At 32.9% G+C, this 27037-nt stretch overlaps 1 protein-coding gene across 1 annotated transcript in view; it reads right to left on the reverse strand.

The window, feature by feature from the left end:
• CNTN5 (contactin 5) overlaps positions 1–27037 on the reverse strand; it is a 519618-nt gene that overhangs the window by 374636 nt on the left and 117945 nt on the right. The window contains exon 6 of the mRNA XM_073807952.1: positions 2054–2257. Coding sequence (XP_073664053.1) covers positions 2054–2257 — 204 coding nt within the window. The remainder of the gene's footprint in view (positions 1–2053; positions 2258–27037) is intronic.

Here is a 27037-nt window from a genome sequence, read left to right on the forward strand (position 1 = left end):
TGAAATGTTTGACTATGGAAGGTATAAGGTAAAGTTAAGTGATACATTTGGGCCATGAAATCAAAGAAGTGCAAGAGACTGTTGAACATGGGTCCTGAGCTTTTAAATCACTGGTGAAGGTGGTGTCAATTTTTGTATTCTTACTTTACATGTGTTCCTCTCCCTTGTGAAGCTCAATGTAATGTTTAGTTTTGGTGCATGAAAAGAAGGCAGAATAGCCTACTCAACCTCAGGCACTATCTGAATGTATGGTATTATTACATAAATGGATGGTGTAAATGGAACTAGTCAGCAAAATGTTACAATTTTCCAACAAAGATGCTTCAAATTATTGCGTAATTAATGAGAAAATACTCAGAAACTTTATGAAAATGGCTTATAGAAAATCACCTCAATTCTAAACTATTAACTAGGTAAGTTTTCTAAATGCATATCTATTTTCCTTTATTCTTTTCACCCTATAGACATTCTTATATAATCTTGAAGTTGGCATAATATACACACAATCATAGCTTTAACTGTATTGATGGAATACACAATGATAACACTTAAATCTCTTTCTCTAGCCCAGTCCTCTCTTGTGCATATTAGGAATATGTATCAGTAGCCTACTGCATATTTCCACATAGATTTCCCATGGATATCTTATCTCAACATAGCCAAAACTGAATTTGTCACATTCATCAATTTCTCAATCTATTTTTTCATCTGTCTTATCACTTTTCATGAAAAGAATCATCATCCATTCGTTGAACTATGTGAAAGCTTTCTCCTACTCCAGAGCCTCATGTTTAATCATCACATTCTGATAATTCTACCTTCTTAATATCCCAGGCATGTTTTCGACCCTTCAGTGCTATTACCACTGCTTTCATTCTGTCTCTCCTCACCTCCTCACCTCTTGACTGGTTAGTTTCAGTAGCCTCTAAATTGGTTTCCCATTTTTCATCCCTGTTTCCCATCTATTCCTCCATGCCATTACCTAGCAGTGTGACATTTGGAGGTCCCTTCATCTCTTTCAAATTGGCTTCCTCATCTCTGAAATAGATATTGCATTTGTACTCTCTACCTGATAGGATTATAGGATTATTACTAATGTTATATATATATATATATATATATATATATATATATATATATATATATATATATATAACTCTGGCTATACATTACTGCAGTATATATTCTAAAACTAAGCATATAAAAGACTAGTGTTGAAATAGATTATTTTTTAAGCTTCACAATCCATCAGGATTCTCGAGCTCACTTCTCAATAATACCTTCATAGCTTTTTTATTGCATGACAGAGCAAGCCATATATCATATATAAACTCTAATATAGTACTTGACTTCTTTAATGCAATGCTTAACTGTAAATGTCTATAACTACAAATCGAGTTTTTAAATTTGAAGACACTTTGGATAGATGGCAATACCTATACTTATAGAATCATCATTTCTACCTAAATTGCACTTAAAAGTTAAAGTTCCAACTGCTCCTATTATTGGAAAGTAATAATAACAATTATAACTATGCCATGAAGTATTAAAAGCTGAATATTCAATTTGAAGGTATCTAAAATTAAAAAGTGATGAAAAATGAACCTGTAAAATACTTGCAATTCATACACATATGCTATATAGAGGCCCTAAAGAGCAAAAAAAGAACTGTGGAGTCTTTATTACAGTTCATCTTTTTGGAATCCCTCTCCCTTTTTGGCATTAGGGTAGTGTTAAGGTTAATATTTCTTAGCTATAGATCATCACTTTCCTATGTGAAAAATTTTATTCTAAGGTATGCATGATCTTAGACTAAAAGTGTAGAGTTTCTAAATATGCCAAATGCCTTTTTATTTTATTTGTGCTAGGTTTAAGTGCTTAGAAGAACACTAATACATCTTTTTTTTAGGTCTTTTTGTATTGAAGTACAGTTGATTTACAATATAGTATGAGTTTCAGATGCACAGCATAGTGATTCAGTATTTTTCCAGATTATACTCAATTTTTCACATTTGAGTTGGCTGACCATTTCAATCCAGTCCATGGAACTTACCATCATTACGGAGAGTGAGTGGTGTTGGAGGACTAAGTACTCGAGCGTTCGTCACTGTGTTTTTCACCAGACAAATATAGCTGCCAACATCTGATGTTTGGACTTTAGAAATATAAAGGTTGCCTGTCTCCTGGGAAATGAACCGCCGGCTGTCTTCCGCCACAAAGGAAGGGAACTCGTTAAATACCCAGCTATAGACGATCTCTGAAAATACACAAAATTCAATTGTTGAAAGACAGATTATTTTACTAAAAAACTCAAACAACAAAGCTTTTACTAAGTATTAGATAGGTTGCAAGATCATCCGTATTTGATCCAGATGTCTATATCATTTTGTATTTTATGTTCAATGAACTGTTGCTCTTAATGACTACATGAAGATATGAAATATTTTTTAAGGATGCTCAGCCTTTATCTATTCATCCATGTACTTATTCATTCAGTTCTAATGTGTGTTTAATGTATTTTAGATGCCTGACACTATGATAGCACTGAAATTAAAAAGATGAGAGAGACAGTTTTGCATTCTCAAAGACTGGTCTGATGGTAAAGATTTACCCAAACCTATGAAACAATGTGGAATAAAGAAATGGAGATGTATACTCTACTGTAAAGAAGACAATGGAAAAGGGCACTTAAGCCATCATGTTGATCAGCAAAAACTTCTTAAGTTAAGAGATGCCTGAGCTACATTCATTTATTCATTTGTTCAACAAATACTAGTTGTGGGTCTTGATGGGCCAGGAATGCTCTAAGTGGAAAAAAAAGTCTGTGTTCTCATAGAGCTTCCATTATAGTGGAAAGTACAAGAATACACAAACAAGTATTTGTCAAGTGGTAATAAGTGCTATGAAGAAAACTAAAGCATGTAAGACAGCTAGAGAGTGGCAGGGGTGAGAAAGATGCATGAATTTATATTTTAAAAACTCTCTCTGTCTACTGGTTACAGATGAGACAGCGTGAGGACAAAGCAGGGACCAGGAGAAGGAGAAGCAGGAAGAATAATGTCCCCTCGTCTAAGCGGCTATTTTCAAAATAGCCATGAAATATATAAATGATTTGCACTATAATGGTAGTGGCAGTGACAGTAGTGGTGAAGTGATGAGAGGTGACTGGTTCTAGTAAAAATGTGATAGTGGAGTTGATCAGAATTGCTGATGGATTGATTATGAAATGTGAAAAGGAAAAAAAAATGAGTCAAGGAGTAAGGTTTTGGGCCACCACAGTTTTGTGTTATTAGAGTGAAAAATCCAAGAAAGGGAGTAGTAGGAGAAGAGGTTAGAGAAAGTGGAAATTAACCCAAATTACTAAACACAAATTAACATGGTCTGTATGTTGTATTAAGGAGCTTATGCTCTATCCTGGATGTTTTCTAGCAAAGGGTTGACATAAAGATGTACATTAGTAGGGTATTCTGGTGATTCTGCAAAGGTTGGATTTAAGCAAGTGCAAGTTGAAAGAGGGAAAAATAGGACGATATTGCATACTGAAGGTAAGAGCTGGAGAAATCTGAATCAGAACCTAATCATAGCAATGAGAAGGATATTGGCCCAAGAAATATATAGGGAGTAAGACAAATGAAGAGACAAATAGTCCAGGAACACTTTCATTATCTCCCTTGAATGACTGGGAAGAGGATGACACATGAAGTTCAGGATGAAAATAAATGAAGTCACACTGGTTTAAGAAGAAAGATCATTGGTTCACTTTCAGGACATTTTGAGTTTGAGGCAAATCTACATAAGTAGTTCCAGCAATTGGTAAATATGTGTTTGAAGTCCATGAGAGGAAATCTGTGGTTGAGAGTTGTTGGTATGTTGGTGTAACTGAATCATGTAAGTAGATGAGAATAAATACAGTGAGAAGATAGTTTTCTGGAAAGCACAAACATCTAAATAAAGGAAGGAAAATGTTCAAAAGATAAGAGAGAAGGAACCATTGGAAATATTCAAGGGGAATAAAGAAAATGCAGTGTCACAGAGACCAATGCCTTAACAATTTCAAGAGGGTTAAATAATGCCAAATAAGGCAAAAAGGACTTAATGGGAATGTTTATAAATATAATAAAGGAAAATGTTACTTAGGATTGACATGTGGTAATCACTGAATAGAAGATTCAGTAGATGAGTGAAAATCAAAACCAGCTTGCAATTGAGTTAATAGAATATGAGAAATTGAAGGAATTATGTGTAGGCCAATAGCATTAAAATCTCAATAGGCATTAGAATTACCTACGTTATGGCTAAAAGAGCAGATTCTAAGGTCCCCTTTCCACAGAGTCATTTGTTTAGTAACACTTATTACCTGAATTTTTATAAAGCTCAAATGTGATTCTAATCTACAGTGAGGCTTGGGAAGCCTTGTTTTATGCCTTTCTTTTCTTCCTGTCTCTCTTTCTTTCTCTCTCTCTCCTCCTCCTTCTCACCCTCCCTCCCTCCCTTCCTTCTTTTCTTCCCTTAAGTATATGAGTTATTCTAATTGTTATAATGAGAGTTTCATTTGTTGCTCAAACATCACTCAGGCATTTTTATATTTTTGCAATTTACTTTAGGTTAGGTTTTACTGGAGTTACCTCAATTTTTGTTTTGTATTATTAGAAATTTGGAGTAAAAGAAAGCAACAAACAATCACATTAAAGACTATCATTAATTGAAATACCAGTTTTGTTATACTGATAGTGTTTGTTGAGTCAATGTTTTGTAAAATATTTTAGAATAAGAAGAAAGTATTTACACAAAATTGGCATTTTCTCAAATTTTACAGGTAAGTATGTATTTGGGGTTCAAAAATGCTTATTTAGCTTTTAAAATAAGTTTACATAGCAAAGCATTTCATAATTCTAAGAAGAATGAAAAAGTAGAAATAGTACAAAATAGAAAAGCTGACAGTCTGAACTTGAATTGGATTTTCTACCTCTGCCAAAAATGCATCTATTGAACAGGGCTAAATCCCTTTTAAAATCACTGTTTACTTTCTCCTATATGGTTTTTCATTCTCTATCATCATTTATTTAAAATTCTTTTCAAATTTTACTCTCATAAAAAACAAGCATTCATTATATTTTTAGTATGTCAGAGTGTGAGGATTATAAAATGATTCAGGAAAGTAGTAAAACACAATTGGCTTTGGAGTCTAGTCTTTAGTCTCATATAACACATTGTTTCATACCAATTGTGCTTGGCCTAAAAATATTTTAAGGTAAGCTGATATATTAAGTACTAAAATCTTAATATTATTATTCATTATCAGAAGCATACTGAGACTGTTTAGTCAACTGTGATTTTCCCATTCTTCTAAGGTTCTTTTTTAATAGCATGTTTAGCTAAGACAATTAAAAGTGTTTTAGAAGTTCTTGATACGATTCTTCAGTGAGTACTCCCCAAAGTTTCTATGTTAAATTTCTCTAGTACATTTTTATATTGTGTTGTAACATACATTTGGCCTACAAACGCATGTGCTGTATTGACTTGAGGTTTTGGTTTCTTTCTTTTTTTTTTTTTTTTTAAGTTTTTTAGCTGCATGCATGGCATGTGGGATCCTAGTTCCCCGACCAGGGACCAAACCTGCTTTCCCTGCATTGGAAGCATGGGAGTCTTAACCACTGAACCGCCAGGAAAGTCCCCAAGGTTTTGGTTTCTTATGGGAGATTATTTTATCTTTCTCCCTGAGTCAGTGAGAGCCATTCAAGTTCACTGAAAGAATAGGCCATTAAGGTCCTGGCTGTTGCAGACATGCTATTCTAACTTCCCCTCTCAAGCAGACCCAAAGACTTGTCCTTTATACCAGCATAAATAGTCATCCTTAAGCTCCTAGACTCTAGGGTCTGTTACCATGACATGTAAACAAATCTACCTTGCTTCCAAGATTTCCTCGGGATTAACAGTTTTCCTAGATTTCAGTTAGGATTTTAGTTCTTTTTTGTTTCTGATACCTGGGATATTTTTTCTTTCCTGTGAGCTTGGCTGTATACTGAACTTAATTTATTTATTATTTCTAAATTTTGGGAAAGTCTCTGGGTTGACTCTGTCTATTGTACTAATTGAATGTCTAGGTTTCATGACTTTATGCAGTGCAGACTTTCATCACAATTGCTGTAATTGATTTGGTGTCACAAAGCAGATTACCCTGCCTTTGCTCCCTTGACACATAAGATGATTACTTAAATGACATATTTCTACATCTATAGGGTATAAAAACAGTATTAACTGTATGGGCAATGATGTTCATTTCTCATAACTGTAGTGCCATTAATTTAAAAAAAGAAAAAGGGTGAGAAAGGGGAATGAAACTGGATACTGCAGTCTCTGAAGTCTTTGTAAACAATTTCAATGAGTAATCATATGCAATTCATTTCAACATTCTTTAGTATAACTACAAGTTAGAAAATAAACATTTTTCTTCCTAATAATGTGTGTTATTAGGAACACACATTATTCTGCTTCTGTTACAGAAGAAGCTTTGGGTCAAAAGATTTGGAGAGAACACGATGGATGTAGCAATTGATTTGTTCACCACCCAATTAATAATGCAACTCTCCCAGGGAACCTAGTTTCTTTACCCTTGTCAGCTATAAAAAGGAAAACCTAAAAATCAGAACCTTCCCTATTTTTAACATATGCTCAATTTCATGGTTTATAGTAAAATTTTCACCTAATGGGCTGTATTTACCAAAATCCCTGGTCTTTTCCATTTTTGGTTATTCCTGTAATGTGAGATTTAATGTTATATCTGTCAAATAGCTATAATTATGATTTATTATACAAGTGTAACTTTTTAGTTTGTTTTTTAAATAATTTAAGTTTTGTATGTAGTTTGATATTTTTTTTGTTAATTTTTACTGGATGCTGCTTTATAGAGTGTATGTCATAAGCATTTTAATATTTACTAATTGCTTTGTAATCATTTTTGTTTTTACAATTCCATTAACCGTTATGACTCCTTTGCCTCCTGTTTTGATGAATTAATTGATATGAAGATAATTAAATAGTGGAAATTAGTAAGTTACTGGCCGAAACAGTACTGCTTTAAAAATTGGTACTATGATTATTTTGTTTATATAAAACTTTTAGCTGATGGCTAGCTACCATTTTGAGTTTTGGAATTAAGGACATCATGAAGGAAATTTTAGAGAATTGTACTATTAATTATCCATTACTACTGAGCATAAGGGGATACACCTGAAATTAGAAGGCAATTTTTTTTTACATTGCTGATTTATATCTGCATTGTGATAGAAAATGTCACTATTAGCCACATTAAGTACTCTTGGCAGGGTAGAGACTAAATGTACTGTCTTCACCACCATATCCTTAGATCCCAGCTGGATGCCTGGTGTGTGGTTGCTTAATACATATTTGATGAAAAAATAAATAGAATAAAATATCTATATATGTATTTTTATAAATCTTTCTAAATTTAAGAATAAGAGTAGATATTTTTCACTTTAATGTTCTCATTGAAAATTTTCTCAGCTCTACATGAACTTATTTTGGCCTTTAGAATATGAATCTAAGATTATGTTTGTAGTTGATCTAAAAACAGGCATTGAGAAGTAATGCAGGCAGTTTTAAGAATCTGGAATGTACTGTCAATGGACAAGAGAGAAAGTCTTGCTTACAAAGTTACTATGAAGTAGTTTTGTGATTTATTCTACTAGGTAAATTGGACAGAGATTGAGGGGAGCATTAAATTAAATGTGATCCAAACTCCCTCTCAGGTTAACAGCTTCCATGGTGGTCAGTCATTTAGCCTCTGCTTGAACATGTCACTGACACTGTTGAGGAAGCTGATTTGGCAGCTCAGGTTACTAAACAGATCATATATAAAGATTATTTTGGCTGCCGGTTTTAGGATGGGGACTAAGATCAAGACAACTGGGAGTATCAGCAAGTAGGTAGTGATACATTTTTATATTCAAAGCACTGTTTAAGATATTATGGAGATGTAAGGTGGGGCTGGGAAAGGAACTAACTTGAGAGCTTACTATGAGTCACACACTTTGCACATTTTCCCACTTCTCCCAGCCACACACATACACAGAGATTAGAAGGCAACATTGTGAGTGAATAAGACCATGGACTTCAGAATCACAAAGACCAGAGTTACAGAGATGGCTGCATGATCCACTGACCTAGGTATCTTTGGGCAAACTATTTAAATTAGTCTACTCATCTGTAAAATGCAATTTAATGGAGGAAATTGTAGGTTAAATGAGATATTACATGTAAGGTTAGTATTACAGAACTTGATGTAGTTATTACCATTATTACAATCATCTTCAACATTAAAGGTCTGAGGCACAAACAGGTGAACCAGTGGAAAATTATAGCTAATAACTTTCAGAGGAAAAATTCCAACTTGTCTGACTCACTCTAAGCCTATATTTTATCATTGTATTATTCTGCTTTGATTATTATATTCTAATCTTGCTGAACCTCAATTTTAATATCCTTAAAATGGAATAATAATATCTATATGATGTGATTGTGCTGGGGATTATATATGCCACTTAAATGAGAGTGTTCAACATGCAGAAACTGCTCAGTAAGGATAGCTATTGGCTTAAGATAAATTACCTAATATATTGCAGTAGTATTTGGTACAATTCAGATTCATCTTGAACCTTGTACAGTTTGGTTTAATTTCTACATGTGTCAAAAATTTCACCTCTAAAACATAGCCAGAAGCAAGGATCCTGAGAGTAACAAAAGAGTAAAGCTGTCTAACTGACACTTGGTTAGCACCGGGAGAATCAAGATATTTTAAAAGATGTGAAGAATGCAAGAGAGGACATTTGTATGTTTTAAAAATCAAATTACCTTAATACAAAGGCAGGCTGTATTATTACATTAAATTTCAGTTATCTTGGTTGAACAAAACAAAGTACTAATTCTTCTTTTTATAAGGTTTTGAGACATGTATTTTCATATGTTTATTACCTAGAGTCAGAAACAACAGAGTTCTGCTTAAAAATTATAACGTCACTGAGACAAAATAAAATTTTATGTGCCTATAATTCAAAACACCTTTAGTAAAACAAAAGATAAAGAAAATAATATTTATAATAGAAACAGTAGTAAACTGGTATTCTCTCATGATCCACAACTCAAATGACTCCAAGTAAGTGAATTCCAAGCTCTAGAGTTCAAGTGATTATACCAACTGAGTGACAGTATCTATTTTTATTTTCCTTTGGGAATGTTTCACACTACAGAGGACTTTTTTTTAAACCCAGGAGCCCTGTGTCTAGATGTAAAGGTCATTGCTAACTCTTCTCAAAATGCAACCTAAATTTCTTGCTCTGCTAATTGGTTTTAAAATTATTTTTATTGAACTGCAAACTTCATCAAGTCAGAGACCAGCATTTTCTCAGCAGGGTGTGATGGTCCATGGCACAAGTTCACCTTAGGCTTCAAACTTTGCATTAAAAAGCATTCATGTTACACTTCTGACAATTCCTTGTTAAAATACACAGATCTCAGCGCTTAATGAACAACAGAATATCTGTTTCCTAGAATCTTGCCAAGAAATATGACCTGGCATTCTGTGCCTATCAAAATTATGAAGAGCTTAGCTGAAAGAAAAGATGCATGGAGAATTACTGGAAGACTGTGTAGTTAATCAATTAGATATGACCAAGGTAATCTAAAAGTTTATCCTCATTAAATCAAAACATTAGACAGCTTAATGATAACAACATCAACAGTAACAGTGAACATTTTATGGTCTTAGGTCAGTTTCCTAGAAACAGAGTCTGAGAAGGGGATTCTTTTGAATGTGATTTATTGACAGTGTTCCCAGGAGAAGGAATAAGGGAAGCAGGATTGGGTAAGGAAAAAAAAAAAAAACCTAAGCAAAGATGTGGTCCCTTCCAGAGATTGGTTTAAGACTAATCCTTCTTACGGCTCTGGAATACAAATTTCACTGTAGATTTGGTAAGTCAACAGAAGGTTAAGAGAACCAGTCTTTTATACTCACCTCCCCTGCATCAGTTGGTTATTGTCTACCAGGTGGGGAAGTGAGGTGCAATTAGGGCAGGGAGCATAATTTCCTAGGTAAGGAAAACTCTGGAGAAGGTGCAGCTGCCAGATGGGTGCATTAACCAGATGAGAGAGAACTGGGTGTAACACCAATAGGATCTAGTAAACCTCTATAGCACTTTAATGGGCTCCAGACAGTGTGTTCTATGTATATTAACTTATTTAATCTCTACAGGGATAAGTAACCCCATTTTATGAATGAGGGAACTAAGATACAAAGATCAAAAACTTGACCAAGAAGCCTTGTTGAGCACAGATCTCTATTTGAAAAAAGAAAAATCTGATTAATAGTTATTTCAAGTATTTATTAAATTGAGTTATGTATATTATGGGGTCTAATTTTGCCAATTAAAACTTTGATGTTTCAAATAGCAACTAATCAGAGCAGTGTCTAAATCCCACTCACCAGACAAAAGCAGGTTTCTAGATATTCCTATTAACTACTGAGTCACAATTTAATTAAACTGTGGTCAGAGCCTTAAGTATGTAAAAAGGTAAGAATGTGTCCTGCTAGCACAGAAACCTACTGTAAAATGGAAGAACAGTTTGCCTTACATGCAGATGTTCCTAGGGATAAAAGCAATATTATTGTACAACTGCCAACAAGGATATTTATTCCTGCTCTCCTCTTACATTAAGACTTAGAGTTTTCCAAATATTTAACCAAAAAAAAAAAAAATCCCATACATAAATAATCCAATATTTTCTGGAATTAACAAGAGTCCACAAGATGGCAGTGCTTGATGAGTAGAAAGCATTAATCTTGGGCAATATTCCAAAGGGAGGAAAATGGAAATCTTGATTAGTAAAAAAAATGTTTTCTCATTTTTCTGTGTTTTATTTAGTAAAATGTCTTTTATCCAAAAGGTATTTGTCATTTGTACATAAAATAAAATAAATAAAATTTAATTTAGCTGTAGGCATTGAAAGCAAAAGAAAATTCATAAAGTACATATTCAAAACACTCAACAGTTTTCATTGACAGTGAATTTTTTAAGAGATATCTTTACTTCTTTTAATTTCATGCTATGCAAATTTTATAGTTAAATTTGAAGATTTATTGCAGGATAAATAATAACAGGAAACAAATATGAGTTTAATAAATTATCCCTCCTTTAGGTAGATGAGTTCACAGAAGACAAAATCCTCTAGAGTTGTGATTAGCCTAAGCTTCACATGTTAAATGTGGAACTTTGGTTGCTTTTGGTTACATTTATCATATAGGTGCAGGAGAGAATATTTAGATAAGATAAATTATTATAATGAGATTCTCTGATGCTCAACTTCTTCTTACATTCAATGTAATTTTTCATAAACATTTTTGTGCTTTAACTGCTTAACTAATGCTCATTAGTCCTTCATGCAAATCTTTAATGAAGGTAATTTATTTGTCACATTGCTATGCATCATATAGAAATAGTCGATATTATCTATTTATCAAGAGGCACTGAAATGGTATATTTTCTGCTCTGGGGGTTTGTCCCTATGGTTCACCTGCTTCAGAAAAAAAAAAATCCTAATCAAAAAATACATATTTATACCTGTTGATATGTAATCACTGTAATAAATCTTCAAATTCCTACTCATATGAATCCACATAGCATAGAACTCTGGCTAGAACTTTTTTAGTTGATTTCTTTGAAAAAAATAGAAAAGTTGGTATGAGCTATACTAATAATACAAATGGTATAAAAAAACTATTTAGAATTTATTCTTTTTCTAATTCTACAAGAGATTTTTCTGCAAAAATCAGATTGTTTTTGATTTTTATAATTGTGTTTATATCTTTCCTATCTTATAATTATTATCAAAATAAACTTAATGAACTGGAAATTATGATAAAGTCCAGTAATGATTAATAGAGGTTTTTGAACAGTGAAAGTACACATTAAGAAAGAAGAACTATGCCTTTAAAATTGATATATTTACAGTAATTAAGAGTGGCCATTATTTTGAGCCTAATATTCATGTTAAATATGAATGTTAGGTGTTCAGAGATATGTAGTACGTATCAACTATGAAAATAAAAGATTTCAGTGGAAAAAAATATGTTGGTTCTCCCTGAGTCAATTATTTTTTCATGTTTGCCTTGTTCTTTTTTTTAATTTGCCCAGAAGTTTTCCAGACTTCAGTTTCTTAAACTGACTATTCTTTGGTCAGTTCCTATATTGCCTGAATCTTTAACACTTTTTATAATTTCTGGATACAGAGGATTTTACTTCTTAAAAACCAAACTTATTCAGACTTCTTTATTGAGTATCAAGTACTTAGATGTATTCTGAGTATTCTCCACAAGTGTGGGTTCTGTGATGTATCTTTCCTGATAAGCCTCTATTCCTAGTTTGTTGGTCAATTAAGGTTTCTGATGATTGATTCAAGATATTTTCTAAAATCACAAGAATACTAGGAACTATAATAGCTAAAATAAAAACACTATAATAATTTTCTTGGAACCCGGGAGGATTAATCAATATTATAGTTTTAGAAATAGGAAAACTGTATGTTTGTAGGGATTACTGTAAATCTCAAGAATGTAAACCAGTTGTTAGATAGATAAATTTACTCAGAAACCACTGATTAAGGAGCTGATTGTTAAAGGTGAAAAATGAGAGATTCTGATTTATAGGGATCACCTAAAGAAACTGGATGCACACAAATTGCTTAAATGAAAATCAGGAAATATCAGGATATACCACATCAGAGACTGGGTAGAGCAGGAAATTTGATTTTTTAAAAAAATAAATATTAAGTACTTATTCTTAGTTGAAGGAAGTGCTTAAGACACCAGTGATACTAGCATGAATCCAAATATAGTAGAGTGACATGAGATGTGTACTAAGTACCCAGCTTCCTATTCCAGTTGGGACCTCTGTGCAAGAACTGAGCCACATGGGGTTGAACTCAGTGAGTGCATGCAGGTAAGGTGGCACCAAAATCAAAATCATGGAATTCATACCAATGCAAAACTGCGTTTGAACTTTTGCATCTAGCAGCTATGCAGTCTTCAGCTAATTACCTGACTTCTTCAGTTCTGTTTATTCATCTGTAAAATAATCAAAATAACACCAAGCTCTTAGGATTTGGGGGAAACATTTACAAAAATGTTAACATAATTTCAGGACTATATTGAGTGTTCACAAATTATCATTATCATCTAAAATACTAACATATGTGTATATATATATATATATATACACACACACACATATATATACACACATGTATATAAATTTTTCTATGTTTACCATCTTTGTCAAATCAATCTAGCAGTCACTAAAATCCTCATAATGTGTCTCTTTACACACATGCATAAAAGAGTGGCTTGACTTTACATGTCAGTAACATACCCATATGCTATTCTTGTTCCAATTTATCATACAACAATATATAGATTATGCAGAATTAAAATATCTGTACATTTTATAATATATGTGGCTCCATAATATTCTCATCTGACATCAAATTGGAGTTTAGGAGTATTTTTACTCTATGCATGCCACATGCTTACCAATAGACCTTAAGTGATTCTCTTGTATGAGACTCCTTTTCATGGAACTTAAAATATATTATAGTCTGCTCTGCTTTTACACCTCAACACATCTCTTTCTTAAACCATCCAATATTATCTCCCACTCTTTATAATCATTAATGCTTCATCTTAGATAAAATGATTCTCATATCAGTATGCCTCATAATGTCGTTTCCCTGGACTAGAATGCATTCCCACCTTCCTTCTGCCCAGTCACATGCCTACATACAAGTCAAGTGCAGGTGCTATTTTCTTGAAGAAGGTGTCAGGAGTCACTTTTAACTCTTCTTTTCTGAAATTCTATGGACATATCATTAACTTGTGTCCCGATTTGCTTGAAACTGTGACAAATTACACTATTTTTTTCCCAGCAGGATTATTAATAGTCTCCCCTTTAACTTTAAAAAATGCTCCAGTTTATATATTAAATATATTATATGGTCTCCCACCTCCCCACACATCATCCACAAAAGAAACTCCTCTTGTATTGGTACTGACTATGCTCTCTCATTGTTCTCTGTTCTATGTGGATTATATATTCATCATAGAGCAGGGGCTGTGTCATATGCTTACTGAACAAATGTGGCATCAATTAAATTAATTTAAAAAATTAAATTAAAAATAAAATTATTTAAATTAATTTATATTTAGAGACTTTAAAAGAATGTCATGTTGCCACTAAAGATACTTGGGGATATCTTGAGTGGCACCAGAGTATTCTTGCATGTCATTTTCCAGTTGTCTAAAATAGTGTCCAACTCACTATAGTGTCCAGTGAGTAGTTTATAAATCCTTTTCTGATGATGAATGTAGTGTTATGTCATTTCATCATTAGTAAAATAAGATGCTTTCTTATATTATTTATTTAACCCTTGATAATAGAGTTTTTTAATAAATCCTATAAGGCCCTACATGATTTTGCCCCTGGATATCGCTTTAGCCTTAACACTGTCTTTCCTTTCTTCACTTGACCCAAGCCACACTGGCCTTCTTGCTGTTAATTTTTAACCAAAGACATGCACATTAATTTTTACCTTAGCCTGAAACATTCTTCCTCCAGATGCTTGTGTGCCTCACTATTAAACTTCTTTCAGGTCTCTGCTCAAATAGCTTCCTCTGGGCAGTCCTCGCTAACCAACTCACCTAAATGAGCCCTAACAATCCTCTCTCTCTCTCCATCCTCATATATATATATTTCTTATTGGTTGTCTTCTGCACCAAACTATGAGTTTTCTTACAGTGGGAACCTTACCTATTTTGTTCACCACCATACTCCTCAGTATTGTAAAAAGTGTGAGGTACACAATAAGTAATGACTGAATGAATAGAGAATGAATACAATAGTGAAAATGCTTTCTACTAAGTGTCATAACATAAATCTCTTGGAAATTAAGCTATTGGGTACAATTTTCCCTTTTATAAGATAATAAGGAAAATATTAAAACGATTTATGAGGAAATTTTTTAAGAACCCCTGGGAATGTATGTATTTTATTATACACGTAGACATGTTATGATAAGGACATGAGACTTGAATAAATACCAACATTCTAACCATTTGGCTGGATTTTTTTTCCTTTATTTTATTATGTATTTATTTATTTATATTAAAGTATAGTTGCTTTACAATGCTGTGTTGGCTAGATTTTATAGGAGCAATTAGGTTGATACAAAGTAAATAAAATCTATAGAAGTAACAATATAATTATTAGTTGTTTTCACAAATGTTAGAAGTGGAAGAGAAAATGAAACTAAAATTTTAAATGATGAATTAGGAGAACCTGTAAGCACAACTCTGTTATATTTCTTTTGTGTTGTTTATTTCATTTGAGGCTACTGATTCAAAATTTGTGGTGAAGACTTGTTAATAAAAACCATGTCATCCTTTTTTTTAAAATTAGTTCTTTTGCTATCAGACCAACATTTTGCGATTTTTGCCACTTTGTACAGTTTTTGCATTATTACTTTTAACTCAGCCTGAGCTTTTACTTTAATGACAAAGAAATGTCACCAGAATGAATGTTTTAATCTATCTAGGGAAAAAGCACAGGCTTTCCAGTGATGGGTCTTTGCTATAGAATGACAGCAACACAGCACTGATTTTATTAACTCTCTAATGAAGTCCTCAGATAGAATTGTCAAAATTTTAAAGCTCAGCCTGATAGTTATGCTTTACAAGTGGCCAAGCACTATCCTATACCAATATTTCCATCAATGATTGCAGCAGGGGAAAAAATGAAAATGCATATGTGGAAGGTGACCAAGGAAATCCTAATAATATTGACATTGTTGAAATACTATACCTAATAAATATTTATGATTAGATAGTGTCATAGTATCTTTATGAGAACACTAGGGTGCTGGCCTATATGGGGCCATTCCAATTTTAATAACTTTGAAATACCATACTCTTTTTTTTACTTATCCCTTTTGGCTTTCTTTTCCAATTGTACTTTTGTCAAAGAGTAGTTCATTAGTTTATTCAATATCTTTATTTCTGAGAGTGAGTCCTCTTCAGTAATACTGATATTTTGAGGATCTTAAAAACTAAAGAGTATAAACTGTATAAACATATTACCAATGTAAAATATTATCTTGATGCAGTAAGTTTCCTGTTATCTGGATCTAGGCTTCTGCATCTCAGTACCATTGGTATTTGAGGCCAGATAATTTTTGTGAGAGACAGTCTTGTGCATTGTAGGATGCTCATTAGCATCCCTAGCCTCTACCTTGTACCCACTAGTTGCCAATAGCATCTTGTCCCTCTCCATTGCCTGTCCCCACTCCAGTTATGATGATGAAAAATGTTTCTAGACATTGCCAAATGTCCCTTGTGTGGGAAAGTATTCCTGTTTGTGAATCACTGCTCTAGATTAATCTAGAAGTGATATATTCTGATTAACCAACCATTTGAGTTATTTGGTAATTATTGTATTTAGTTCTATTTCATTTTATAAATTATTAGATAGATAGAGAGATAGATAGAGAGATAGAAAGATTAAAGCTAGCTCCTTTAATTTCAGTTTTATTTTTAAGGGCAGAGTACTATGCCTCCTTCATGATTTTAGTTCTATAATATATATATGTAGACTAGGTAATCAGCACAGTTTGCTGAATTGAATTAGAATTAGGAAACAATCATATCCATAGCACAGAACGATGAGAAGCTATTGTTTACTTTTGATTGAATATATCAAAATACATCAAAAAGTTTTATACTGTTCCAGGCTATTTTTTCCCTATTAACTGTCAAAATTATTGAAAAAAATGTCAAAGACTGGGTTGACTATATATTGACTCAATGACACAATATAGACACTATCAGATTGTCATTTTTCTATTCCTTATATAAAAGGTAGAAGGGTCTAGAAGGAAGTTCAGTTTCATAAGCAGTCCAGTTGTTTGATTCTGCATAAATAATTCACCTTGCAAGCATACAGACTTGTAAGTTGTGTGTGAAATCTGAAACAATGCATTTAATTTACTTCTTTTTACTCAGTCATTTGAGATTACTTTTTCCCCACATTCAAAAAATAGTGAAATATGTATTTCCAGAACTTATTTGATTGTATTAAAAATGAAGCCCATATAAATTAATTCAAGATAATGGAAACAAAATGCAAATTTATAGTAGAAATAATAAAAAAGGAGGAAAGAGTTTGCATGAATATTTAAGGTACATGGGGTCTGAACTAATCAGAGAAGAAAGAAATAGGTTTCTTATATTGTTAGAGAAATTTCCAGATCATTAAATCACTGTTTTAAGGCATATTATTGGCATGACTCATAAGATTCCATATTTTTTACATTTTTTTGAATACAGAAATTACTGTAGAAATTCTGGATGGCTGGTAAATCAGTTCAGTTGAAAGCAGTCTACTCAAGGCAAAGCTACACAAATGTCTGTGTTTACCAGAGGTAATAAATCCTAAGAACTCACAATCCAGAGTGAGTCAAATCAAGTACACACTAACTCAGAGACAAGACAGATCTTTTCTTTCACCTAGATTTCTAGTTTTTGATTGTTTAAGCCTTGCCTTCACCATTTATTCTCTGTGTAACCTTGGGCAAGTTACCAAATATTCCTCAGCCTTTATTGTCCTCTTTTGAAAATGGAGGTATACGTTGCTTCATATTATTTTGTAAAGATTAAATAGAAGTAACTTAAGCAAAGTACATAGCTTCATGCTTGGTGCCTAGAAAACATTTAGTAAATGAAATTATGTTATTAATTCAGAATGTCTTTTAGCTAAAGAAGATTTTTAAGACAGGACAAATCTATATACAAGGACAAAAATTACAAGGTTATCCTAACTCAATTGGTATTGAATTAATAACCTATTTTTTTCCCATTTGGCTTGGCTTAAAATAATTCAGGGATTATTCCCCAAGGAGACACAAGATCCTATTGTTGCAAAGAATGAAATTTTCTCTTAAATGTCACGTAGTAAGTGTTTTAGTACCTATAAATATATTAAGCACTTACTATGTGCCAGGCATTTTGCTAACCATTCTCTATTGTTTGTAATAATATTATTGGTTATCTCAGTTTTATAGAATTGAAACTGAGAATTGATAAAATTAGTTTGTTTGCTTGTTTGTTTGTTTTGTACAAGACAGACAGAAAGGGATATAGTTCCAACTAGAATCTTAGGAAGTAACTGAAACTGTGAAGACTTCTCTAATTTAGGGAGTCCCTCGGCCTACGTGAGAGCAGTTTTGCAAGCTTTAATTATTAGCACAGAAACTATATTAGCACAAATCACACCCCCTCCTCCATAAAATCATTCAAAATCTGAGTTCTTTGTTGATTTCTTTTCAGTACCATCCTCCTCCATAAAATCATTCAAAATCTGAGTTCTTTGTTGATTTCTTTTCAATACTGTTCTTAGAAAAAGGTGACAATATTTATTTTAAAAGCTTTAGAGACCAATTGCATGATACCAGCTTACCCAAAACAGAAAGCAAAATTCTATATCTTTAACAATAGGTTTTTGGAAATTTTCATTTATTAAACACAAGGAAAGATATAAAATGAATGGTATGTATTTTCAGTGCAGGATAAACCTTCTGCAGTTTACTGCTGCCTGGTTCAATTTCTAGATTAAAGACATTCGATTAGTTAAACTTCAGACTGAAGCACTGTAACATTTAGGAGTATCAGTTTCCATTGAAAAAGGTGTGCTGCTATTATAGCATTTTCCTATCTTCCTGACCTGTTTGTCAAGCTTCAGACTGCAGCTGCACACAGGCTTAGAAAGAGCTCATTTCCTAAGGGAAAAGCAAAGTTCTCAAGTACATTAAAAATTTTAAAAAGTCCATAGTTTTCCTTTGTCTTTTCCCCTTCTTTCTCTTGTGTCCAATAGAGAGCCGCTGAAATGGCACCCAGAATGATGTTGACATAACCTGGATCACAGACCAGGAACATACATCCCTGAAGCACAGCCCTGTCACTGCCAGCCTGTTCTGCCTGTATCGGTACTGTGTTAATTGGGCGAGGTCAGCCAGTTCTCTCTCTCTCCAGACTTTCATTCTCCCCAAGGGGAAGAACGGTTCCAATGAATGATCTGCCATGTCTAAGGGCACGCATTTTCGAGGCTTGTTAGCTTAATGCCTCTTTGCAATATGTAAGAACAGCGTAAGAGAAACCATTTATATCAGTAACCTCCAGACCAGCTTTACAGAACAATTTTGGGACGGCAGCTCTTAGCAGCTGACTTGTCCTCTCCCCAACATACATGGGCATATTCTAATCAGTCACACTGCTTATTATATTTTTATGGGTCTAAGGGAATTCTCCTTAATAAGATACTAAAAAAAAAATTGAATAGTTTATCTTAAATACACAAATTTAGAAAAATCATAGAACTAGCTAAAGAATTATTTTACCCTTTTCTCCTCATCTACAAAATAAAATAATAATATAAAGACCTATTTTATAGGTATTGTTTTAATTTGATTAATCCATGCATGAGCTTAGACTCGTGCCTCTTATTCAGTAAGAATTCTATAAATATTGTTTTCTTTTGCTTGTTTTTAATGAAGGAATAGTTTTCTACATTTCCCCGCCTAACATGTGCTTAATGTTTAAGGAGAAGCCCACACTTAAGACAATGGACTTCTATCCCAGCCTAGGCTGTTTTGGTTATTTACACGGTGAGACAACAATGACAGCAGTGCTTGAGATTTTACTTTCTTCATTTCCTTAGTCACATCTGGCTGCTGATCCATAGAGACTATCATCCTCCATATTCCCTGACCCTGGCTGGGATGCCAGCCTAACAGTGGGCTAGAGAGAAATAAGGCTGTGAGATCTGATATTGTTCGGACTTTTTAACAAGGTTCACATATAACCCTTTCACTGTTACAGGAGAGTCTGGATTTCTTCTCATCTAGTCCAAAAATGTTATCTGCAGCTAAGCACCTAGCAGCAGGCAGTGTCCTTTTGAAGAAAGGAAAAAGAAAAGTTGAAGGCATTCAAAGGACTAATTAGATAATGCTTGCCTAGCTCCTATTACTCTCTGAAGAAAAAAAAAAAGGAAACTAGATATAGTCTTAGAACTTTACTAAATGGAAACTGACAATATGTTTGCTTAGGCAAAGTGCTAACTGTATTTTAAGTGAATCAGCCAATGGGCAGGAGAATGTTTATTTCCTCCCCCCCTGCTATTTCTCATCCTTGGTAAAGATTTTTTTTTAACCTCTGCAAATGTGTTCAGCAGGAGGTAAAAATAATGACGGTGCCTCTGAACAGTGAAGAGACTGGAGCTGTGAAGTTGGAGCCCTTCTACTTTGTAAAGTATCTTTCTTGAAATGGGTTTGATGGAGGAATAGGAATCTTTATTCCTGTTAGAAGGACAAAATGAAACTAGAGAAAGGCAGTCAGAGCACATGTGAGGGAAAGGCAATGAATGCCCTTTACAAAACTAGGAGAGAACTGAGTTCCAGCCAGCCAGGATGAAAGAGGGGCCAGGGAATATAGCTGTACCTTCTGCTCCACACAGGACCTACTCTACAGAGGTCTAACAAAGACCAACAATTTGAAGTTCAGAGGTTTTGCAAAGAGTAATACTAAATAGAACTCAAGTGGACTAAGGAGAGAGCTTTACAACTAGTGCAGGGGTGACTAGATGAAGCTAATTTACATTGTTGCAGTATTTTTGGAGAGCATTTTGACGATACTTGTCAACCACCTTACTGCTGATTCTCTCACAAGGAAATTCCATCTCTTGGAATTTAGTATAAAGAAATAATTTAGAATATCTGCAGATATCTATAACTGTTAATGGCAAGGCTATTTACAGCAAAATAAATATTTTTATAAAGCTCAAATGTCAAACATCAGGGTAGAGGTTAAACAAATTATTTTTTGAAATACTGTGCAGCTATTAAAATAAAAATGGAGATTAGACATGCCATAATGTTTCCAATATATTGCTTATTAAAAAATCTAATCTCTAATGCCCTAAATCATGTACTGTATATAAAGAATTAACTTCTATCCTATTCATTAGAATTATACTAGCTATGTACTATCCTTGAAAGAACTGAGAAAACAGCCATTCAAATCATCTTCTGCAGCATTTAATTTCCTTGTGGAACTCTGATTGAAAAAGGCTAGCTTTAATACACTACTTCCAGGTCACATTTTTTTATAAACTCTAAAGAATATCAGGAAGTTGCTGATCTGTTAATCTCCTTATATCTTAAATAAATTATAAAGATACTGATATAGATATAAATATAGATATATATGAAGATAAATATGGGTTGGAGATGTAGTTTATCCTTCTTGATATTATGACTTTTGCAACATAAACATTTGTATGTTTTCAGGATTTACAAACTTTACATTATTTATCCTTAGTTTATTTTTCAATTTCATCATAGATTATGTCAGTTTTGTTTGAACCATTATTTCGTCTACTTCTTTGAAAGGAATGGAGGTAGGGAGGAAAGTGCTAATAATAATTTAGATAATGTTTACATGGGACGAATATAAATTCTGATGTTTTATGTCATGTATGCATGGTGCTCTAAGATAAATTGGGATTTTTACTAATTATCAGTTGGTATTCAAACTGAAAGATATACATATATCTGAAATATGTGCAGCTGGTTAAAATTTCAAATGATTCTGTCTGGAGACTGCATAGATATAGCTAAAACACTCTGTGTTCTTCAGATTCTTCAAAAGATTCTTCAAATAAAAGAAAGAAAAAGAAATACAACCACTGTTATTTTTATAATCATTTCAGTGACATCAGCATTAGTGATCTATTTTTTTTACAGACATGGAAAGGAATCTTAACTCTGAAAGGAAGCAAATATGTGTGTTATAAAGACTCCATATTTACAGAAAAGACAAATGTATTTATCATTCCAAAAGGAAAGAAACAATAGATACTAGCATTAAAATTATGTACAAATTTTCATAGAATGATAGCAATATAACAAGAGTAGGAACAAGATTTTCATACAGCTACATATATACATATATATATATATATATATATATATATATATATATATATATATATATATATATATACATGCTAAAAGCAAGCTACATTCCTGGAGAAAATGAAGATTATGTATGTACTTGTAATATGAAAATTTTAAAAATCACACGAGGACATATATTCTTCACTCAAAGATTTATACTCCAATGCTCACAGCAGATTCAGTCATAATAGCCTAAATTTGAGAACAGCCACCATCATCAACTAGCGAATGGATAAACAAACTGTGATACATTGAAACTATGCAATACTATTCAGCAATCAAAAGGAACTAGCTACTAACTCAGTAACATGTATGGACCTCAGAAACATTATGCTAAGTGAACAGAGCCAAGCTTATAGACAACACACTGCATGATTTCCTTTAAAAGAATTTCTGGAGAAGACGACACTTAGGTATATAAGGTAGACATTAGTGGATGCTAGGGATGGGCATTGGGGGAGGAAAGTGATTGGAAAGAGGTATTAGGGAACTTCCTGTGATAATGGAAATGTTCTATGGCATGATTATGACTGTGTTTATATGACTCTATTCTTTTGTCACAAAGCTCATTGAATTGTACACTTAAAAATGCTAATGTTCATTATATGTGAAGCTAATTTAAAATCATCCATATTTAATAAGTGATATAAAATAAAAAGTATTAATGATTAAAATGTTAATTTTCTAATTTAGAGCATATTTAAATTCCTAGGTGAAGATAACATTTTCTATTTATTTCTATTCCTCTACAGTAAGATTTATATTGTGTGATTAAATAACTATATCACTACATTTAGTTCCTTGAAAATAAAATTATAAAGAATGATCTTTTATCTTCTGAAAAATACAGAAATGAGCTATTTAAGATGGGTTTGTTGGACAACCTTATAAGTTGTTTTAATAAGATTAATTAGTAGTATTTATTGAGCAGCTGATACATTCAGGACTGTGTTAGCAGATTATAAAAGATACAAAGATGCAAGGACTACCTCCATCAAGTAGAAAAGTTAAAATGTCAGAAATGACTGTCACACAGTGGAATATGTGATAAGAATTAGACTAGAGAAGGAAACTTGTTTGTAGGCACTTAGGAAATCTGATAAGAGAGTGGGAGTAGAGAAGGATGAATCGTTTCTTAGCTGATCCGAAGAAGATAAAGTGAGGGAGGTATCATCATCAGAATCACTATTATGGAATATTTACTATTTATCAGTTACCAGGTTAAGCACTTTACTTGCATTATCTCATTGCATCTTTTCACCTACCATATACATGTAGAATTTTGAAAATAGGAATTAGAATAAGAGCAAGTTGTATTACTTTGCCAAAGTCACACCGTTGGTAAATGACAGAGTTGAGCCTTTCTGACCCCAGAGTGCAAAAGTTAAAAAAAAAAAAAAAAGGTGCAGGAAGGGAATTTTGGGTTAGATCAGGGATTGGCATACTCCAGCCCACAGGCCATATCTGATTTGTCACCTGATTCTTTTCTTTTTTTTCTTTTTTTCTTTTCTTTTTTTTTTTTTTTGCGGTACGCGGGCCTCTCGATGTTGTGGACTCTCCCATTGTGGAGCACAGGCTCCGGATGCGCAGGCTCAGCGGCCATGGCTCACGGGGCCAGCTGCTCCGTGGCACGTGGGATCTTCCCGGACCGGGGCACGAACCCATGTCCCCTGCATCGGCAGGCGGACTCTCAACCACTGTGCCACCAGGGAAGCCCTGTCACCTGATTCTTTATGGACTGTGAGCTAGAAATAGATTTTATGTATTTAAATAGCTGAAAAAAATTGAAAAGATCAATGAAAAGCATATAGAAATCAAATGCTAGTGTCCATAAATAAAGCTATATTACAACAGAGCTACCCTCATTCGTTTTTTGCATGGTCAATGGGTACTTTTATGCTACGGGGCAGAATTTAGTGGCTGTGACATAGGCTATACGACCCACAAAGACAAAAATATTTACTATTTGGCTATTTACAGAAAAAGTTTGCTGAACTTAGATTGAGAGGAATTTAAGTTTGGTGGGATAATGCTTAGGTAAGTAAGCTAAATTCAATGCAAGTAGGAAGATTTCTCAGAGTAGGAAGCAAAGAACTGGACTATGGCATTGTTGACCCTATTATTTTCTGTGATGATCAATTTTCATTTTAAAGCCAGCACCTGCTATTTACTTTCCTTGGCTTTTCTGTTTTGAATTACTGTGATTGCTGTCTGTTTCTCTCAAAGATCTATGGTACTATTTAATTACTTGAGAAGAAGTTTGGGAAAAGTAGTACCAAAATATTACTTTAAAGTATTATATTAGATCAGAGCTCTTTGTATTCCTATTTTTAAGGGTTGAAACTGAGGCTAAGATAAGTTGTATTTCTTGCCCTGTAAATCAACATTCTAGTTATGGTATAGTTAGGATCCACACTCAACTACATGACTCCATTATGTGTGTTTTTCTTTTTATCATCTTCTTTATTGGATCAGAGTCAATGAGAAAATATTGTTTCTTTGGTATATCAAAGCACACGAGAGGAAAGAAGTATTAAATTTTTCAAAAAATATGAGGACTTTTAATTTGTAAGCTCATCAATTCAGTCTACCTTGGCTGCATTTTACCACATTAATTTGACTCGTTCAACTGCCTTGCCCAAATCAAAGTGGGAATTTATATCAGCACAACATGAAAACACGAGTTATTTCCAGTAAAGTAATAACCAAAGGAGTGAGCAGCTTGATTTCCTGGCCCACGATTTCCCACACTCTTCCGTGTAGAGTAACTTATAAAAAGGGGGAAAAATAGACTATTTTAAAGGAGCTGGAAATACATGGTGAAATATGATTAACAACCAAAAACAAATAAACTTGAGCTGCTATATGTAGAAACCAAAATCAATATAATAAGAGAAAAAGAGGGTCATTGCAATGTTCTACATTTTTTTCTCTTCTACTGTGTCTAAATATTCTAAAACAAACTCCAGGTTGAGGTGTTTGCTTTGTGATATTTAGCTTTCTATGTATAAATTTTGTCAGATGGAGTTTAAAAAAAAAAATATTCCAAAACACGTTGAGCTTAGCTTTCCAGTGACATCTAGAGAACACAGTACAACAGAGTGCATGATAAGAACATATATTTTAAAACTGATTTGTAAAGATTTTAAAAGAATATCAAAGTTTATCTGTTGATAAGAACCAAGTTCAGAAACTATTAAGCAACCAGGTAAAGCTCTTATTATAAATGTTTTACTGGCTATCAGTGTTTGGGTGGAAACAGACTTTTTCTGTATAAATTTAAGGGTATAAAATATGTATTGTTATTTATTTGACTCACATAGGAAAGCATGCATAGTAAAAAATACATGATTCCTTTATTTCTCTATCGTTTCATTCAATATGATTCTATTATCACGTATCCGGTCTGGCTTCTAAATAATTGTTGAGATACAAACTTGAGCATTGTATTATTCTATTTGGTAAAAATATTAAAATTTCTATATTCATACTATTTACTTTCATATATTGTTTATACAGTTGATTTTGGCAGTGCTGAATGTTCAATTCAGTTAACAATTTGGTCAAGTCGGTAAAAATAATTGATGAAACTACTTATTCATTTAAATTGGTGTAACAAACAGGTTGAACAGTGACCAATGTATACACAAAATAGAATTTTTCAATGAAATTTCAGAATGAAGCTGTGGAAAGCCCATATTATGTAAACAAAAGGACACTGGGCTTGGGATTACACATGGGTGAATCTCTGTCATGTTGTTTGTTAGACATGGACTTTAGAGAAATTTCTATCTGAGTTTCAACATCCTCATTTATAAAGAGGAGGTAACAATAATAAACATACAAAGCAGTGATAAAGAAGAAATAAGATACTATATAGAAAGTGTAAAATATTGGTTTCCTTTCCTTCTCTTTATTCTAAAGAAGTGGATGACCCTCATGAGAACTTGACAATGTAGTTCTCTGTGTCTGTGTCCAAATAATGTAAGTCATGCCCCCTTGATAACAAGAGATTTTAGGGAAGAAAAATCATAATCACATAACAATAATGACAAATTAATTCATCACTTTAAAAATTAGTCCCAACAATACTCTTTCCTTCTTAGTACTAAAATCTACCTTTCTCCATCTTGCCAATCTCTTTTTTTTGTCAGTTGTTTATAACAAATGAGGATACAGCGTTCATATATTGCAAAGTTAAACTGCAAATCTTGAAAAAGTTGTAGATTTCAAGGCAAATTTGAAAAATGGCTTCGATCATTAGAGCATAGTTACTAACAAATGAAGATGTGATGAAGTGCCCAGAAACTCTGCAAGAATGTGGACGTTACATGATTGAACATATAGTGATTTGAAATTGAATATTGATAGAGGCCTTGGGAAGATTGCTGAATTCCTCAAGTATTTGGGGAACAATTATTTTTTGTGATCTTTGTAGGTACAAAAGTTAAATATGGAGCATGGGGTGTCATGCTATCTTACAATTTTGTAGGAAAAAGATGCTAAAAAATACCTTTTTGAGTAATTTTTTTTTCTCAGAGTTGTAGTTATTGCAGAATTTTTAAGTTATGAGATTCAGATTTTAAAATGTAAAATTTCATTTTTTAAAGAATAAATATCAACCAAAATATTTTGTTTTCAACTCTGTGAAATTGTGTTCCTGTTTTATATAGAGTTGCTTTAAGTGAGTGATTTCTGGTACCAACTAAAGATGAAGAGTCCCCCTGAATGGGGTTCAAAATCAATATACAAAATGATGTTACATTTCTATATACTAATAACGAACTATAAGAAAAATAAATTAATCAAACTATCTCATTTATAATTTCATTAAAATAAAATACCTAGTAAAAATTTAACCAAGAAGGTGAAAGATCTATACAATGAAAACTGTAAGATACTGATGAAAAAA

Source organism: Tursiops truncatus, chromosome 8 (genome assembly GCF_011762595.2).
Source record: "Tursiops truncatus isolate mTurTru1 chromosome 8, mTurTru1.mat.Y, whole genome shotgun sequence".
Lineage (NCBI taxonomy): Eukaryota > Metazoa > Chordata > Mammalia > Artiodactyla > Delphinidae > Tursiops > Tursiops truncatus.